This window comes from Branchiostoma floridae, chromosome 5 (assembly GCF_000003815.2).
Source record: "Branchiostoma floridae strain S238N-H82 chromosome 5, Bfl_VNyyK, whole genome shotgun sequence".
NCBI lineage: Eukaryota > Metazoa > Chordata > Leptocardii > Amphioxiformes > Branchiostomatidae > Branchiostoma > Branchiostoma floridae.
The window spans coordinates 18,993,460-19,007,608 of NC_049983.1; the positions used below are offsets into that span (position 1 = coordinate 18,993,460).

Below are 14,149 nucleotides of genomic sequence, written 5' to 3' on the forward strand. Positions count from 1 at the left end.
CAAACATGTCTCCTGTAGTTAGCAACAATCAGCAAGGGATAAACAAAAGGACTGATTGTTCCAGTAAGCATACCAACAGCTGATTAAAGGAATGTAGACATCCTTGTAAGCAGACTTAAACATAGCCATGATGTTCTGGGTTCTGTTTGCCAACACATTAACAGTTCAAACATACGTCTCTGTGGATCACTTGAACTTGAACTGTGACATATGAACTTGAATTGTTCATTGGAGTGATCAAACTCTGGCTTGAAATAAATAAGTTGAATCTTATGTATTGCACATGGACATGTCAACCTTGATTAAAAGTGGTACCAGTTCTTGACACAGCACTAGAGTCTCTTGGATCTGCATATGCCTTGTGTATATGCTTGAAATAATAAAAAAAGGGCATTAAGATTCTAGCCATGCTCTTTTACGTGTATGTGTGCATATAAACACTCTAATCACATTAATATGTTTCCATGTCAATATGCATTGTGCAATTGTGTTACTTTTGCTGACAGTGTGCATTATAGAGTGGGGCATACATGGTAGCATAATTTTAATAGCATTAGAATTTGCATGTCAATTAAAATGATAAAGTCGTACCCTTGATTTGGAATAGGTTTCAGACAATGCCATTTACATCCCTTTTCCATGGATCATATTGCTAGAAATTTTGATAATCTCACTGGTCTATTAGTTATCATAACCTGTATGCTTCACATCTTTCCATCGCCGCTCCGATTTTCAATTCTTTAACTAGTCCTTGATAACTTCATGCTGTACTCAACACAAGTTTGGTACAATTAATCAAACGCCTTAACAGTGAGTACAATTACATATATTCCATTGTTCTGATTTGAATTTTGAGCAAAAAAATCCTATACCTCCCCCCACTATTTTACATGTAATGCTGGTTCACCTTTATCCAAAGGGTAACCTATATCCGTGGTTTGTAAAAAAAAACGTATTTAGGGATATGAAGTTGACGGACGGTGGTTTCAAATCGAAACATTTTGAAAATATTGCAAATTTCAGACCACAGTCCACAGATTTCAAACTCATAAATGTGCTGTTTTTAAAGAAAACAGATAAAGGTCACTCCGCAGATAAAGGTGAACTAGCACTACCAGTCCTTGTAGAACATATGTATAACACCCTGATATTGACATTTTTCAACGTGCCCTTTGCAGATAGATGCAGAGCCACCAAGTCTGTGTTTGTATGACTCAGCCCAAGGTGCCAGTTCAATTGTTCAGACAAAGGCCTGACAAGAGGTACTTGAATGTTTAGAAATCTTACATTGAATGCCAAGTCTAACAATGGCTGTTTGACGCAAACACTGGTAGATGGTAAGTATCAAGATGTGTGTGACCCTTATGATTGAGGCCTATGTCATGGGCAGTAGACTTGATGACCCTGCGATTTTAAAAATCTTTTTAGTAATTTGGATATTGTCCTCCTGATTTTTCCTGTCCAGCCAAGCTTACAAGTACTAAAACCTTGAGATCTTTTTTAAAGAATCTTCATAAAAAGATCTCAAGATTCTCATGAACAATCTCAAGATTGGCTCAAAACGACTCAAGATTTACCACAAAATTTAAAGATTTTTTAAAGTAAATCTCAAGATTTTTTATCTTCAACGAGGCGTGAAGCAATATGATCCGTTCAGTACCAGAGAAGTTTTTAACAAATATCAGCTATGTAAGTTTAAGCTTAAATTCTCTGCTGAGTCCAATGATAATCTGCTCGATGTTACTTATATTTGTGTTGAATGTCCTAGGGCCCGGGAGTACAGGGTATCAAATTTGAAAGAGCCTCGCTGATGACATATACACATTGTAAGTAGAATAAACAAACAGGCCCAGATCTTTCTTTGATGCAACAAATAGAATAAACAGAGAAAAGAAGAAAGGCAGATAGAGTTACTTTCACTAACAGTTTTCACCTTTATTTCAGGTCAACACAAAGTCCCACAGGAGCCCACTGTTGAAAAGTTTGGCATTGAAATTTGCAATGTATAGAGGGTATATAGCTCTCCCTGAATGGTGGGAACTGTACACCCTCATCACTTTCTATTTCAGCTTACTCAGCAGTCAAAAGAAATACAAAGTGTTTGGTGTTCAGAATCATCAAACTTTTCAAGGTAAGAGTTGAAACTACAAACCCAGAGTACGTTCATGAAGGTTTGACATCCAGGTAAGCAATGTTCAAATAAAATCTCTACAACTGAATTTTAAAAAACGGATAAGTGCTTCCCGACGTTTTGAGTGACATCACTGTTTTTCAGTGTTACTCGGAGTTTCTCTTCAGTTGTTAAGATTGTTGTGCACTTGAAATGCTCTGCTGTCTTTTTTTTATCTTCACTTTGCAAGTCTTTCCAAATAAGAGTGCATGCAACACTGTAGTTGATCACTGTGATTGATTGATTTATAACAGTATTTAATCCCTGACATTAATCTTATTGTCATATGACATCTTTACATGCTTTAATTTCTGGATATTTTGTTGATTCTTATACATCATATTTCACATGAATTACACTTTTGTATTTGGCATCTCTATCTCGTACTTTCTTTATACTCCCTCAGATCTAAGTGATATAAAAGGATAAATATGTTTGCCCTTGCATACCTTTGACAGGGGATGAAGATCATCTTGAAAATTTACAGTCCTATCCTCAGGTACCCTTTGGTAATGACTCTAATTGACGTCATAATATAGTTCTGAGCTGGATGTTATTAAAATTGATTGTCCGGAGGATGATTTATCTGGTCTCTTATCCAGGCGTAATAAAACTTTGGCTGCTCCAAATTATATTTCTGAAAGCCTGAGCAGGGCTTTGGTATAGGGATGATTTTGCTTCATTGCAATTTTTTTTAACACAGTAGATGATCAGGAATAGTCCAGAATACACCAATATGAAAATCTAACAATTTCGACCTTCTGTTTGATTATAACTAGAGTAAAGACGCCGAATTTCTAATTGATCACTCATGACAAATCAAAACAATCATGTTTTGTCTTCAAACATTGATATTGTAAAATGTCTTTTTGTGTAGATAACGACTTTCTGTATTTTCATATTTCATTAAAATGCAACCAGCTGTTATCTAACAATTTGATATTATACTTTGGAATCAAATATTACCTGTTCTTAATAGGATTATGTTAAAGATTCTTTCTTTCGGGTATGTACAAACATGCCGCAACAACAGAAACAAAATATGTTAGATTGCTATTTTTGTATGTCATAGTAAACAAATACGTAGCCTTGCCATATTTCCCGTTCGTAATGCAGTATGGTTAAATACCATATAGAAGGAATTACGAAATGGACGAAAATATTGACCGTTTCTTATGCAAATATTGAAGCATAAAGTACAGAAAGCTGCATGAAAATTACACGGACCAAATGTTTATGTGTTTTAAAGATTGCCTTTGGAAAGGCATAAGGATCAGTCCTGATGAAATTTGTTTTTTTCTGTGATGTAACAAAAATACTGCGTGCGTGCGTGCAAACATGCGACTGATCCGTCACTTACGGGCTCCGATTACATTTTGCCGACTTAGCCAGCATTGTGTTCAATCCTGCAACAGCGAACTAATACGTTTTCGGCCATGTTCAGGCGACAGTTCCAACTTTGATATTCTATTGATTTTCCGTTGGGTGGGCGTTGGCTCGGTCGGACGGTGATGGTAGAAACGTGGCGAAAATGCAAAACGATACCCCGAATGTCATGCATGCGCTGTGCTCCACCTCTAATATCGATGTTTTGGCCGAATTATTATAGACCAACTAGAAGACGGGAAAGAAATGAAAACCTTTTTTCGTTAGATACTTGAGCTCTATTACTGTCCAAAAAAGTCGTTGAAGTACAGACAGGCGAAAGTGGTTAAATCGTATATTACATGTACCATCGGTGCATCCTTGAATGTATAATTGCCTTGAAATAAGTCGTTTTATATTACATGCATGCCTGCATACCTTTTTGGATTATTCATACCATATGAGTGTTAAATGAATTTTCAGCACATTTTTCTGTTCATTTGGATTCATCATTCATCATTAAACATGGCGGGTGCGAGTGGTCCGCGATCATATTACATATATGACAGTGGGAAATGGGTCTAAAAATATTAAATAGATAGCCACGTTTCCGCGGGCAGGCTTGTCGATCAAACGCCCTTAAGGTATGTGTTACTGGGGGGGCGCATCTTTGTTGGAATGTTTTATATTTATTCTTACTCTGACAAGACGTAAACGTATTTAGCTCCAGAACACTAATCCAAAACAGAAACGGCATAGCTATATAGAAGAAGGCGAAGCATAGATTGGGATAATGTTGATTAAGGGGAAATATTAATGTTCGTCAATCGGATAAAGCATCCCAGGGTGGTTCGTGCAAGGATTCCTTGCGACAAGCTAGGTTCATCTATTATCTGTATGAATCATTTATTAGGACCTGTCGTGAGCACAAAGCGTCGCGGCGTCTGTTTTCAATGTTCCCGTCATGAGAGTTCTGTACACATGCTGAGTGCGAGCGTTTGTTTTATGGGCTGTAGGTTACACCATAATTAGCTTGTCGGAATGCGATCCGAAATTTCCTCTATCTCTTCTTTACATCCTAAGTCTTCTCTGACGCGTAGCGAAGCGTTAGCCAAGACAAGTTTTAGTTATACACACAAAATGTTATCCGTAAAAATGCGACAAAAATAATTTATTTACCTACTTAAGTAACAGGTAAATTTGTATAACCAATCGACCTTTTATCAATTGGTCGATGGGCGATGGGGGTAATGATAATAAGAAGTCCCGTCTGTCAAAGACATCTAATGTCCGAGCAAAATGATGGCCCTTCTTTCGTGGTGAAAGCAGGTCGTACTTCTGAAATGTCACGGACGACCCTTTCCCGTCGGGACCGTCGGTTCTTTTGTTCGGACGAGCTCTCCAGGGGGAACCAGGGAAACCTGTTTGCACATCCTCGGGTGCACCTGCAAAATGTTACATATTGTTGGCAGTTGACCCCATGTAACCCCTCTCAGAACCTCCCCAGGCGACAACAAACAGCATGGTTGTAATGTATTTTGTGGTTGGAATGTTGGGAAACGCTGAGCGAATCGGGGGAAACCAAACGCTACAAGTTGGTTTGGCTGATCCTTTTTAAACCACCCGAACCGCGAAATGATAAACAAAGCCGTGGTCCATTCTGAATGCCGTATTTACAGACCTTTGTGGGTCACATACTGCAAAAGGTAAGGCTGTCGATACCGACAATTCTTTGGAAAAAAGCTTCCTAACATTTTATGGGACAATTTGGGTCTATCCACTGTCGTTTCTACTTCTTTTATTGCCCAGTACACGAGGATTAGAATTCCTGTTCTTAAATTAGACGATACGGATACACCATGCCTGTGTGACGGCAGAAATGTAGGCACTTGTTGATGAGAAATGGAGGGTGCCGTTATGTTTGTGTAAGAGCGTGCAAGCCTGGCCTACAAGGGGAAACTTCAAACAACCCCCACCGTCGATCCCAGGTCATCAGATGTGCTATTTACGAAATGCGCCAAGACTTCCAAACTCCTGACCTACATCGACAACCGACATAGTCCCCCATGACAGCATGGTCTGCCCGAGCATAGTGACGTACGGCTGGTATTCAAAATATGTCTGAAGGGCTCGGAAAAAGGAAACAGGAGACGAGTCACTCACTGCGACCGGCGAGACTCGTGGCTGTATCGTATTCACAGGTCAACAAAGTTTATCAAACCTCCTGCTGTCGAGACTAAATACAGCATCTCCCTCCCACATTGCCTTCAAGGTATAGACAATTAGAAAATACTTGAACACATTACGTAGGTGCCCTGTGTCGATACATGACCAACAGGATCTGTTACCTCCAGTAATATTAAAAAATAAAAACAAAATCACAGGTCAAAAAAGTTGATCAAACCTGTTGTCGATACTAAATACAGAATCTCCCTCCCACATTGCCTGCAAGGTATAGACCATTAGAAAATACTTGAATGCATTCTTACGTAGGTGCTCTGTGTCGATACATGATCAACAGGTCTCGTTATCTCCAGTGCTTATTATCCAAAAATAAAAATAAAAACAAAATATAGATGATAACGGTAGACTTTCAATAATTCCTTAATAGCACCATTTGTAACGTTGTGGCATTGTTATAAACCTCACAAGCTACGAATCCTTGGACTGTAGAAAGCAGGTGCATTCACAACGATAGCCTGGATCTTGTCCCTGTCCTGTCGCCATTGCAAGAATGGATAGCATTTGACCCTGACCCCCCAGCAGCCGCTGAAAAGCATTCGACGTACTTACGAGCACATTGCGCTGAGTACACAAAATTGACCCCTGTCACCATCCCACATTGCGGCATACGCCGTGGTAACATCAGATTGGTAACAGCGCAACGCCGTCGCTCACACCACAAGCCCGCGTAACGACTCTGCATCTATTACGGTTACTATATTTGCCAGTCGAGCCTCAACAGTTGGTCTCCCCTTGCTTTACGCAGACACTATCTTGAAATTACAAATTACAGTCAAGTTATCAATTAAGGGAATCACCATGATGGCTCCCTACAGTAGGGGGACTATTACATTGAGATAAAATCCCAGATGTGCAATTATGTAACATGATGCATTTTGGTAATAATCCTAACGTAGGTCGTAGCCTCCAAACGCCGCTAGTGCCTTGGCTATTTGCCGGCACAATGGATTTGGTATAATCTGCGTTATTAATATACCTGTATGACAATAGCAAATCTATTGGAAAATGCAATTTCCTACGCCTTACACAACTATATAGACCTCCAACCCACGTCATGTCATCATGTAAACATAGACCACGCCCCCTTTTTGAGGAATCTTTACTGGGTTGTCTGAATATGCTCTTGAAACGTTTTCCTCGATAACAGCATACTCAACCTTTGTCATAGTGTATTATAATTGATATCGCTGTTGTATTCGAGTGACAACTACATATTTCTAACAATATCAAGGCCCTTAAGAAATCCCACGGTTTCAGCTAGAGCCATATATGGCGTTTAGATTTGGAAAAGTCCTAGCTGTTGGGCTGTCATCAGAGAAAGGACTATCAAAGCCTCTACATCAACTTAGGAGCTCGCTTGTCGCATCTGAAAAGGCGCGTGCTTTGAGAGTGCTCTCAATGCCTCTTCGGGCGGTCTGCTGGCAAAGTGGAGGCAGGGAGATCTGCCGCAGGTAGAGAAGAAAGAAGACACGCACTTGAGCCGCTTATCGCCAAGCGGAGGAATTGATCGTCGCAGCGTTCGGTGCTGCTGCATTGAGTGGAATTAGTCAGCGGGAAGTGTTTTCTCCCCGAATGGGGCCCACTTGGATCGCAGGCAGTGCCTTCTTCGATATTGATAAAAGTGTATAATATATGGAATGCTCCCTAGACATCGTCACTGCATCTAAGCTATGTTTAAGGCTTATAGAAGGGATGTGTAATTAGCAACAGTTCGGCGGAAAGACCACACCGACCTCGAAATGAACACAGACACCTCATCCTATCATCAAGCTCTTGGAATAAAATCTTTACGACTGACTTGAGGTATACAGAAATACCCCTCGGCAGCGGCGCCGATAATACATCGTCTCCTGAAATGATATTCTACCTAGAACGCCGCTGGCCATGCGGGCCGGGGGCTCAAGGGAAAAGGACTTATCTTCTATTTTTTTTGTATGTACACTCTGTACATTCTTTACAAAATGCCGTGCTTTACAAGGGATTTCCATATCAATATTTGTACCGATGTCAGAATCCTCAAGGGGAAACTCTGTACAGAAGCTTTCAAATCCGACCACACCACAGCAAAGAAATCCTTCTATATCCACACTTTCACCACACCTGTTTTTGCTGTGACGCATCTTAAAGAAAAGGCACCGTCTACTTGAAAGAAGGACCTAGCTGACCAACTGTTAAGGGCAAAAGGATGAGATAACTGACCAAATCACATACACCGTGTAGGTGTTCTAATGCGATGTCACAATATAACATTGCTATCCAATGACCATATGATAAACAAGCGTTCTAACAGGTGTCTCTATACTATTGAAATTCAGTATACTTGACACAAAACAGACAGATTGTAAAATGGTCAGATGATAATGGTTATAACGGTGTATAGCGTTAGATAAAGGTTAAACGATGTATTATGTTGATGTAATATATAGCATATTTGAAAATCTGGACCATGTGTTTTGTATGTAGGATAAACGTCAGTAGTGACGCCCCCCTCCCCATCACGCAATCAGTACCCGGCAATCTTGTTTTCAGCTCTTTCTCAAACATGCATTCAATGTTCCATTCAACCGTGTCATGTCGTCCATTGGCAAAAGGAAATTTTTCTTTCCTGATTGGCGGCAAGTGGGGTGAAAAGGTATTCAGCAAGAATCTACAATTAAACATGATATAATGGCTGGTGTAAATCATAGCACGGGGTCACGGAGTGGCGGTGATGTAACCTTGCACGCTTGCTCGAACCACGGATATGCTTTTGCGAACCCATCAAATAAAGGGGCCATTAGGATCGACCTGCCGAAGTCGTGTAAGAGCGATTGCTGGTACTAAACACCCTCCCGACAGGGCACCCCACATCTCGCCGCCATATTTGGCCGGCTTAACGGCTCCTTGCACCTGTCACCGCCTCCGTTTTGTGGTGGTGTGCAGTATGGTAACATGCCCACCGTGTGTGTGTGTTTACTTACCCTAGCGTGGTCATAGTGACGATGGTGTACCAGAACGCCGCAGGTATACTGGTGAATTTTGTACTTGCTACGTTTTTCTCGGCATAGAACATGACTGTAGCAAATATGATGATGGCCATGGTGAGTGAGAAGAGCAAGAAGCCCAGCTCACTTGCACAGCTTTTCAGTGTGTAGCCTAAAATCCGGAGGCCCTGCGAGTGCCTAGAAAATTTGAAGATTCTAAAGACTCTGAAGACTCTGAGGGTGACGAAGGCTCCGGAAACGTCGTCGTTGTCGGTGATGCCGAGTCCTATGTAGTAGGGCAGGATGGCCACCACATCAATGATGCTCATGACACTACGCATGAAGAGACAGCGGTTTGGCGCTGCGAACAGTCGGAGCAGGTATTCCGCAGTGAAGATCATAACACAAGCCGTGTCGAGACAAAAGAACGCTAGTGCGTATCTTTCTCCGCATGGAAGATTTTCAGTTTTTCCCGGTTTGGGACCGCAGGGGACGGTCTCTACTACATTGGCCATCACGGACACAGCAATAAAGAATCCAGTCACATAGTAGAAGACAAGGGCTAGCGTGCTCGTGTGTGGGTCCTCGAATGCCCTCCACATCTTTTCCCGTAGGGTCATGGGCTGGACGGTATCCCCAGCCTCAGAAACTTGATCGTCCATGAGGCGTTCGGCATTTTCTCTCTTGCGATCTTTATAATCCTCATAACAACAGTCACCTATGATGTCAGGCATAATTCCAAAGAACGCCAATTCCTCGTCGTACGCACTTATGCATTCCGATTTCGGGTAGTGCAACTTACCGGTGCGATAGAAATTTAAGATGTGCCGGAAGATATCGGGGTCTCGGTCGAAAAAGTATTCCTTTGTTTCGTCGTCGTAGAAGAAATCTCTCTCGGGGCTTCCCAGCAGTGTGTCAGGGTATTTTTCGAGGGTATTCCGCCATGTTTCAAAGCGTCTCCCACTTACGTTTATTCCCAGTTTCTCGTCCTCTCCCTTCTGTCTCTCCTGCAGGGGCGGAGCAGGCATAGGGTTCGCCGCGATCGGAACCCAGCCTATGGCCGCTGCCCGAGCGAACGGAAGCCATGCTGCTACGGCCGCCATAGTTCACACAGAGCGAGCTCGCTGCCTGTAGATGAGCTGAAGCTGGGGGCTCTCTTGCTGCAATAGCGGCACAGGTGCACCCCGCCTACATCCACTGCGGAGCCGCTACAGCGCACGGGTTCATCCTCGCCTTCCCTGGTTCCTAATGACGCTGTTTGTGTTTAAACTGTCTCCCCTTATAGCCGGGTAACCTGATATCCGACGGTCAGTACTGTTGTGGTCGGCCTCGGCTCTCCACCATCAGGTTGACAGCAAATAATACTGCTTCCCATCGCCATGATTGATAATTAAGAATATTCTCCAGCCATGCATCTCTAATAAAACGGAGAATATAGGATCAGTTCCGGGACTACGAGAAATATACACATTGCAACGTATAAGTAAGAATTCTTGTTCACCTGTAGAATTATCTCGGATATTTGTGGGAGAATTCAAGCTAATTTGTCCATACAGCACGTACGCTATGTAAATGGTCGATGACAAAGCCCGCCCGGCCCCCGATTGAAACCGCGATTCTCCCCACCCGCCTATGATGATGTCAAACGCAAGGTGCAACAAACGGATTACCAGACAGGATTGGCCGGCAATGCCCACTCGATATCATTAACATATTGTTTAATAAACAACCTTTGTGCCTCACGCTTCCGCTGGTAAAATAATTAGACGATCTTTCCACCAAAAAGCCACAATATTACGTCCCTAATAGAAAATTTAAGGGTATAGTTCCTAGCCGGGGTACATAATTTCGTCCGCGTATCAGCTTCCTGGGTGATATCAGATATCGGGTATTCTGGTGGTCTTTATTGTGCCATCTACAGTAGTTCATCAACACATGCAAATGAGACATAAAGGTGCTATTTTTATGCTGTCAGGCTCCTCGGATGTGTTTTTCCAGTGTGTGGGAGGGCGACAGCCGGTTTGAACAAACGGATTTACATCATTTCCCTTTACGTCGTCAGACTGCCAAAACCGTCTCGGCGGCACCACATTATTTTCTTCCTGTTGGAAAGCCCGACTTTCTACATATTTCTTTCAATTTGTGTGCATTGCATTATCTTGTTTGCTTGCATTATAAGTTGGTGTAGTATTTTTTTCGATTAAGATATGCAAATAAGCTCGCGTCATCTGACTTCCAGGGTTTTCCTTTTTGCTGCAGTCCCGAGTTATATCGGTACGATTCCAAACTGTGTGGGCATTGATTTCCAGTATCATGCCTCGCGCTAATTCAAGGGCAATAAAACTGTAAGATAACCATTATACTCAGAAAAAAAAACTTATTTCCATTATCATACAATAGATATAGATGACCTTTTGCTTTTATATAAAACCAAAAACTTACACGAGGACACTGTTGCTTTTCTAGGCAAATTGGGGGTCTAACCATTGCCTTGTATAGGCCGAAGCAACAACATTACTATCATGATTTATTCAAAGTAACGTTATTGACCCCTTTCCAATAGTAGCGTTAAAACTGGCGCACTGGGTATTACGAACTTTTCTTGGCATCAGACATTAAACCATTTTTTGGCAATTTTTTTGACATTACCATCAACATGGTTAGGTCTGAAGCGGGTATAGTCTACACACCGAGGGTTTCCGTGGGTTTGGCTCGCATTAGGCGGTGTGTTGACTGCGTAGGTACGCTGCACCCCTAGGCTACGACCCCAAGTGGGCCCCGAATCTCTACGTCTATGCGTGATAGCAAGAAATAGTTGATAACCCTGCCCGGGATTCCAAATCCCCTGGGACTAAATCGCAACAGCTCCATCCCTCAGATATATTGGCCCGCCCTAATTGCTTAAATTTCGATAACCGATGTAGTGGTGAGATATTCCCATCCATATTGTGCGTCAGCCGAACGCTGTGCTGCAGTTTTTAACTGGTGCGCATAAAAAAGGGCCTCTGTCAGTCTGGCCACTGAAACATGCAAACAGACGAAGCTTAAAGGGTACTTGACGCTGCACATAACCGGACGTTTGTGCTTTGTATGCGCATACTAGGTAACGTACGAACTAAGAATCTCTCCCGGTTGGCTATAATGTCGGGGTGAGGATTGATGGAGCTGTGGGCAGCCTCTGCGTTTGCGTCACAGCCTAGCAACCGTTGCTACCTTGTTTCCTTCAGGTTCTGAGGAGGGGGCCGCACCAGCAGGGTGACTGTTTGGGCTGCGGTTATGGCGATTCTAAGAACGCGCACGGAAAGAGGAACACGAATCGACGCAATCCTCATTATCTGCCATAAACAAAAACTATATCTGTGTCTTGAATAAAGCGGGCTATTTTAGGATAATCTAGAGTTCTCGCACTGGTGTTGGGTGCCAATAAGAAAGGGGCCTCCCATGGCAGAGACGTGCTTACAGGTGTCAGGAGGCCAGCCTATCAAGAGCTCCGGATTGGCACACGTTGCCATTAATCTTTAATTGATTACAAATTGATAAAGTCAATATTCGAACGGAGACCACAGATAACCCACCCTCTGATACACAATGGTTGCACGAGTGCAGGTGAAACAATTTGCACACAATCTGGGCGATGTTGCACGCCGTTTTCTCCTCTAAACACACCCCATTGGGAATTACGGAACACATCGCACGCAGTTCGACTGCTGAAAATCATTATCATGTCATCTTTAGACGCTTTCTTTGCAATCATAAGGGCGGGCGGAACAGAACACAATATAGAATCGAAAGGCGCTCACAATCCTTCTGAAATGTCTGTGTTTCATTGCACCTTGCGTCCTCATCTCTACAAACGTACCTTAATATTCCCTTATCGCCGTGATTACGTATATTACGTACTAATAGGTCGTGGTCGCACACACATCAGACATGCAGTTATATCATGCCATATCACGGTGATCAACACTCAAACAACACTCTCTGACGGGAATGCGAATTCTAGCAACTCTCTCTCTCCTCTACCCACCTCACACCGAAGATCAGCCCTGCGTCAAAAGGAGGATGGATCGTGCGCACCAAGATTTACCTCAAACCTCGCGAAGGAAGGAGCTCGGGGTCCTTCAAGAACGCTGCACGGAAGAAAAGTACCGGCATGCAGCACGGTGGAAGACTACGTCGTGTGAAAGAAAACGGGGTGACAGTAAAAGACTTGCGTGCAAAACAGCCGAGTGGAGAAGACCTGGGGAAAAGGTCTCCGTGTAAGGAAGGACCCGGAGGTAGAATCCAGCGAGGCGCCTAGGCACGGAGCACGGGTATCACCGCCTCCCTGCGGATATAGGTAGTCATTGTAGCAATCGACAATTTCCTCCAGATGATTGCGGGAGAGGGGTGTGGCTTCCCCGTGCCTGTGCATGCGCGCTGACTCCGCCGACTGACACCTGCTGGATTGTTGGTAATGGAATCAATACGGGCACTTTTAGGCATACGGCTTACTAAGAGGGAGCATCCGTGGCGAGGGAACATGCACGACATCTGCGCACAGCTCAGAGTCGGGCCACCATTGTCAAGTTGAAGAACATGATGTGTTTCTGTGAGTGTGTGTTCTGAGTGGAGACTAGGACGCTCTTCACTGCATGGTATGTACTCTCCACATTGGTTAGGACTACAGCTATAAGATTTTATGTCATTCTAGTAGATAGGGCGATAGGCTATAAATGATATCTACCTACATGTAAGCGAATGTAGGTAGTCAGCAGGTAGAGTACGAAATTCCCTTAAAGAACCTTTTAGGACCAGTTTTTTGCTGCAATCAACCATATCATATGCGCATGACTGATGTGTATTTTATCCCCTTTATGTCCACATTAGCTGTAAGTAGTTCCAACTTCCCGTCGTGTTCAGACAGAAGGGTACAATCGGTATTGGTTCTTTTAGATTTTGATAATCCCGGATGTGGTTTGAAAGTACTGTGGGCGCACCTCGAGTTCTGATAGTCTACATGTACTTGGATGACAATACGCTGTAAAATTATTTGCTTTCTCGGTAGGAGCGGAAATGATGTTTTTGCGGTTTTGCAAATTCGCGGTTGAAACGATGATTTCCTGCAGTACAAGGGAATAATTTGCGGTGTCATGAATTCGCGGTGGAGAGGTCATCGCGAAAATAAAACCACCGCAAAAGTTTAAATATTTACAGTATTCTCCGCTAGTAACACTACTTGGAAGGATCCGGATGTCTGTGGGGACGATCATCTTGCTTTAGTTAGAAAAATCCGTTAAGCTGTATCTTGCCTTAGCGAGTTGGAGCGGGTGTACTCACCAAAGAGAAGAGCATGTTTTATTTAAGTGGTAATATTGCAAAGTTTAGACAGGCAGATTAAAGAATATACCTGCAAACAACTTTGGAG

At 42.9% G+C, this 14,149-nt stretch overlaps 1 protein-coding gene across 3 annotated transcripts in view; it reads right to left on the minus strand.

The window, feature by feature from the left end:
• Nucleotides 1–13,516, minus strand: part of LOC118415892 (potassium voltage-gated channel protein Shal-like) — a 54,329-nt gene extending 40,813 nt beyond the window's left edge. Inside the window, exons 1-2 of one of the 3 annotated variants that reach the window (XM_035820815.1) lie at nt 12,830–13,516; nt 8,740–10,159 (exon numbers count right to left, since the gene is read on the minus strand). In XM_035820815.1, the coding sequence (XP_035676708.1) occupies nt 8,740–9,845 (1,106 nt within the window). In that variant the 5' untranslated portion in view covers nt 9,846–10,159; nt 12,830–13,516. Of the gene's footprint in view, nt 1–8,739; nt 10,160–12,769 lie in introns of all 3 variants that reach the window. The other 2 variants (XM_035820814.1, XM_035820816.1) reach the window with 2 other exon arrangements.
• Nucleotides 13,517–14,149: the final 633 nt, after the last annotated feature.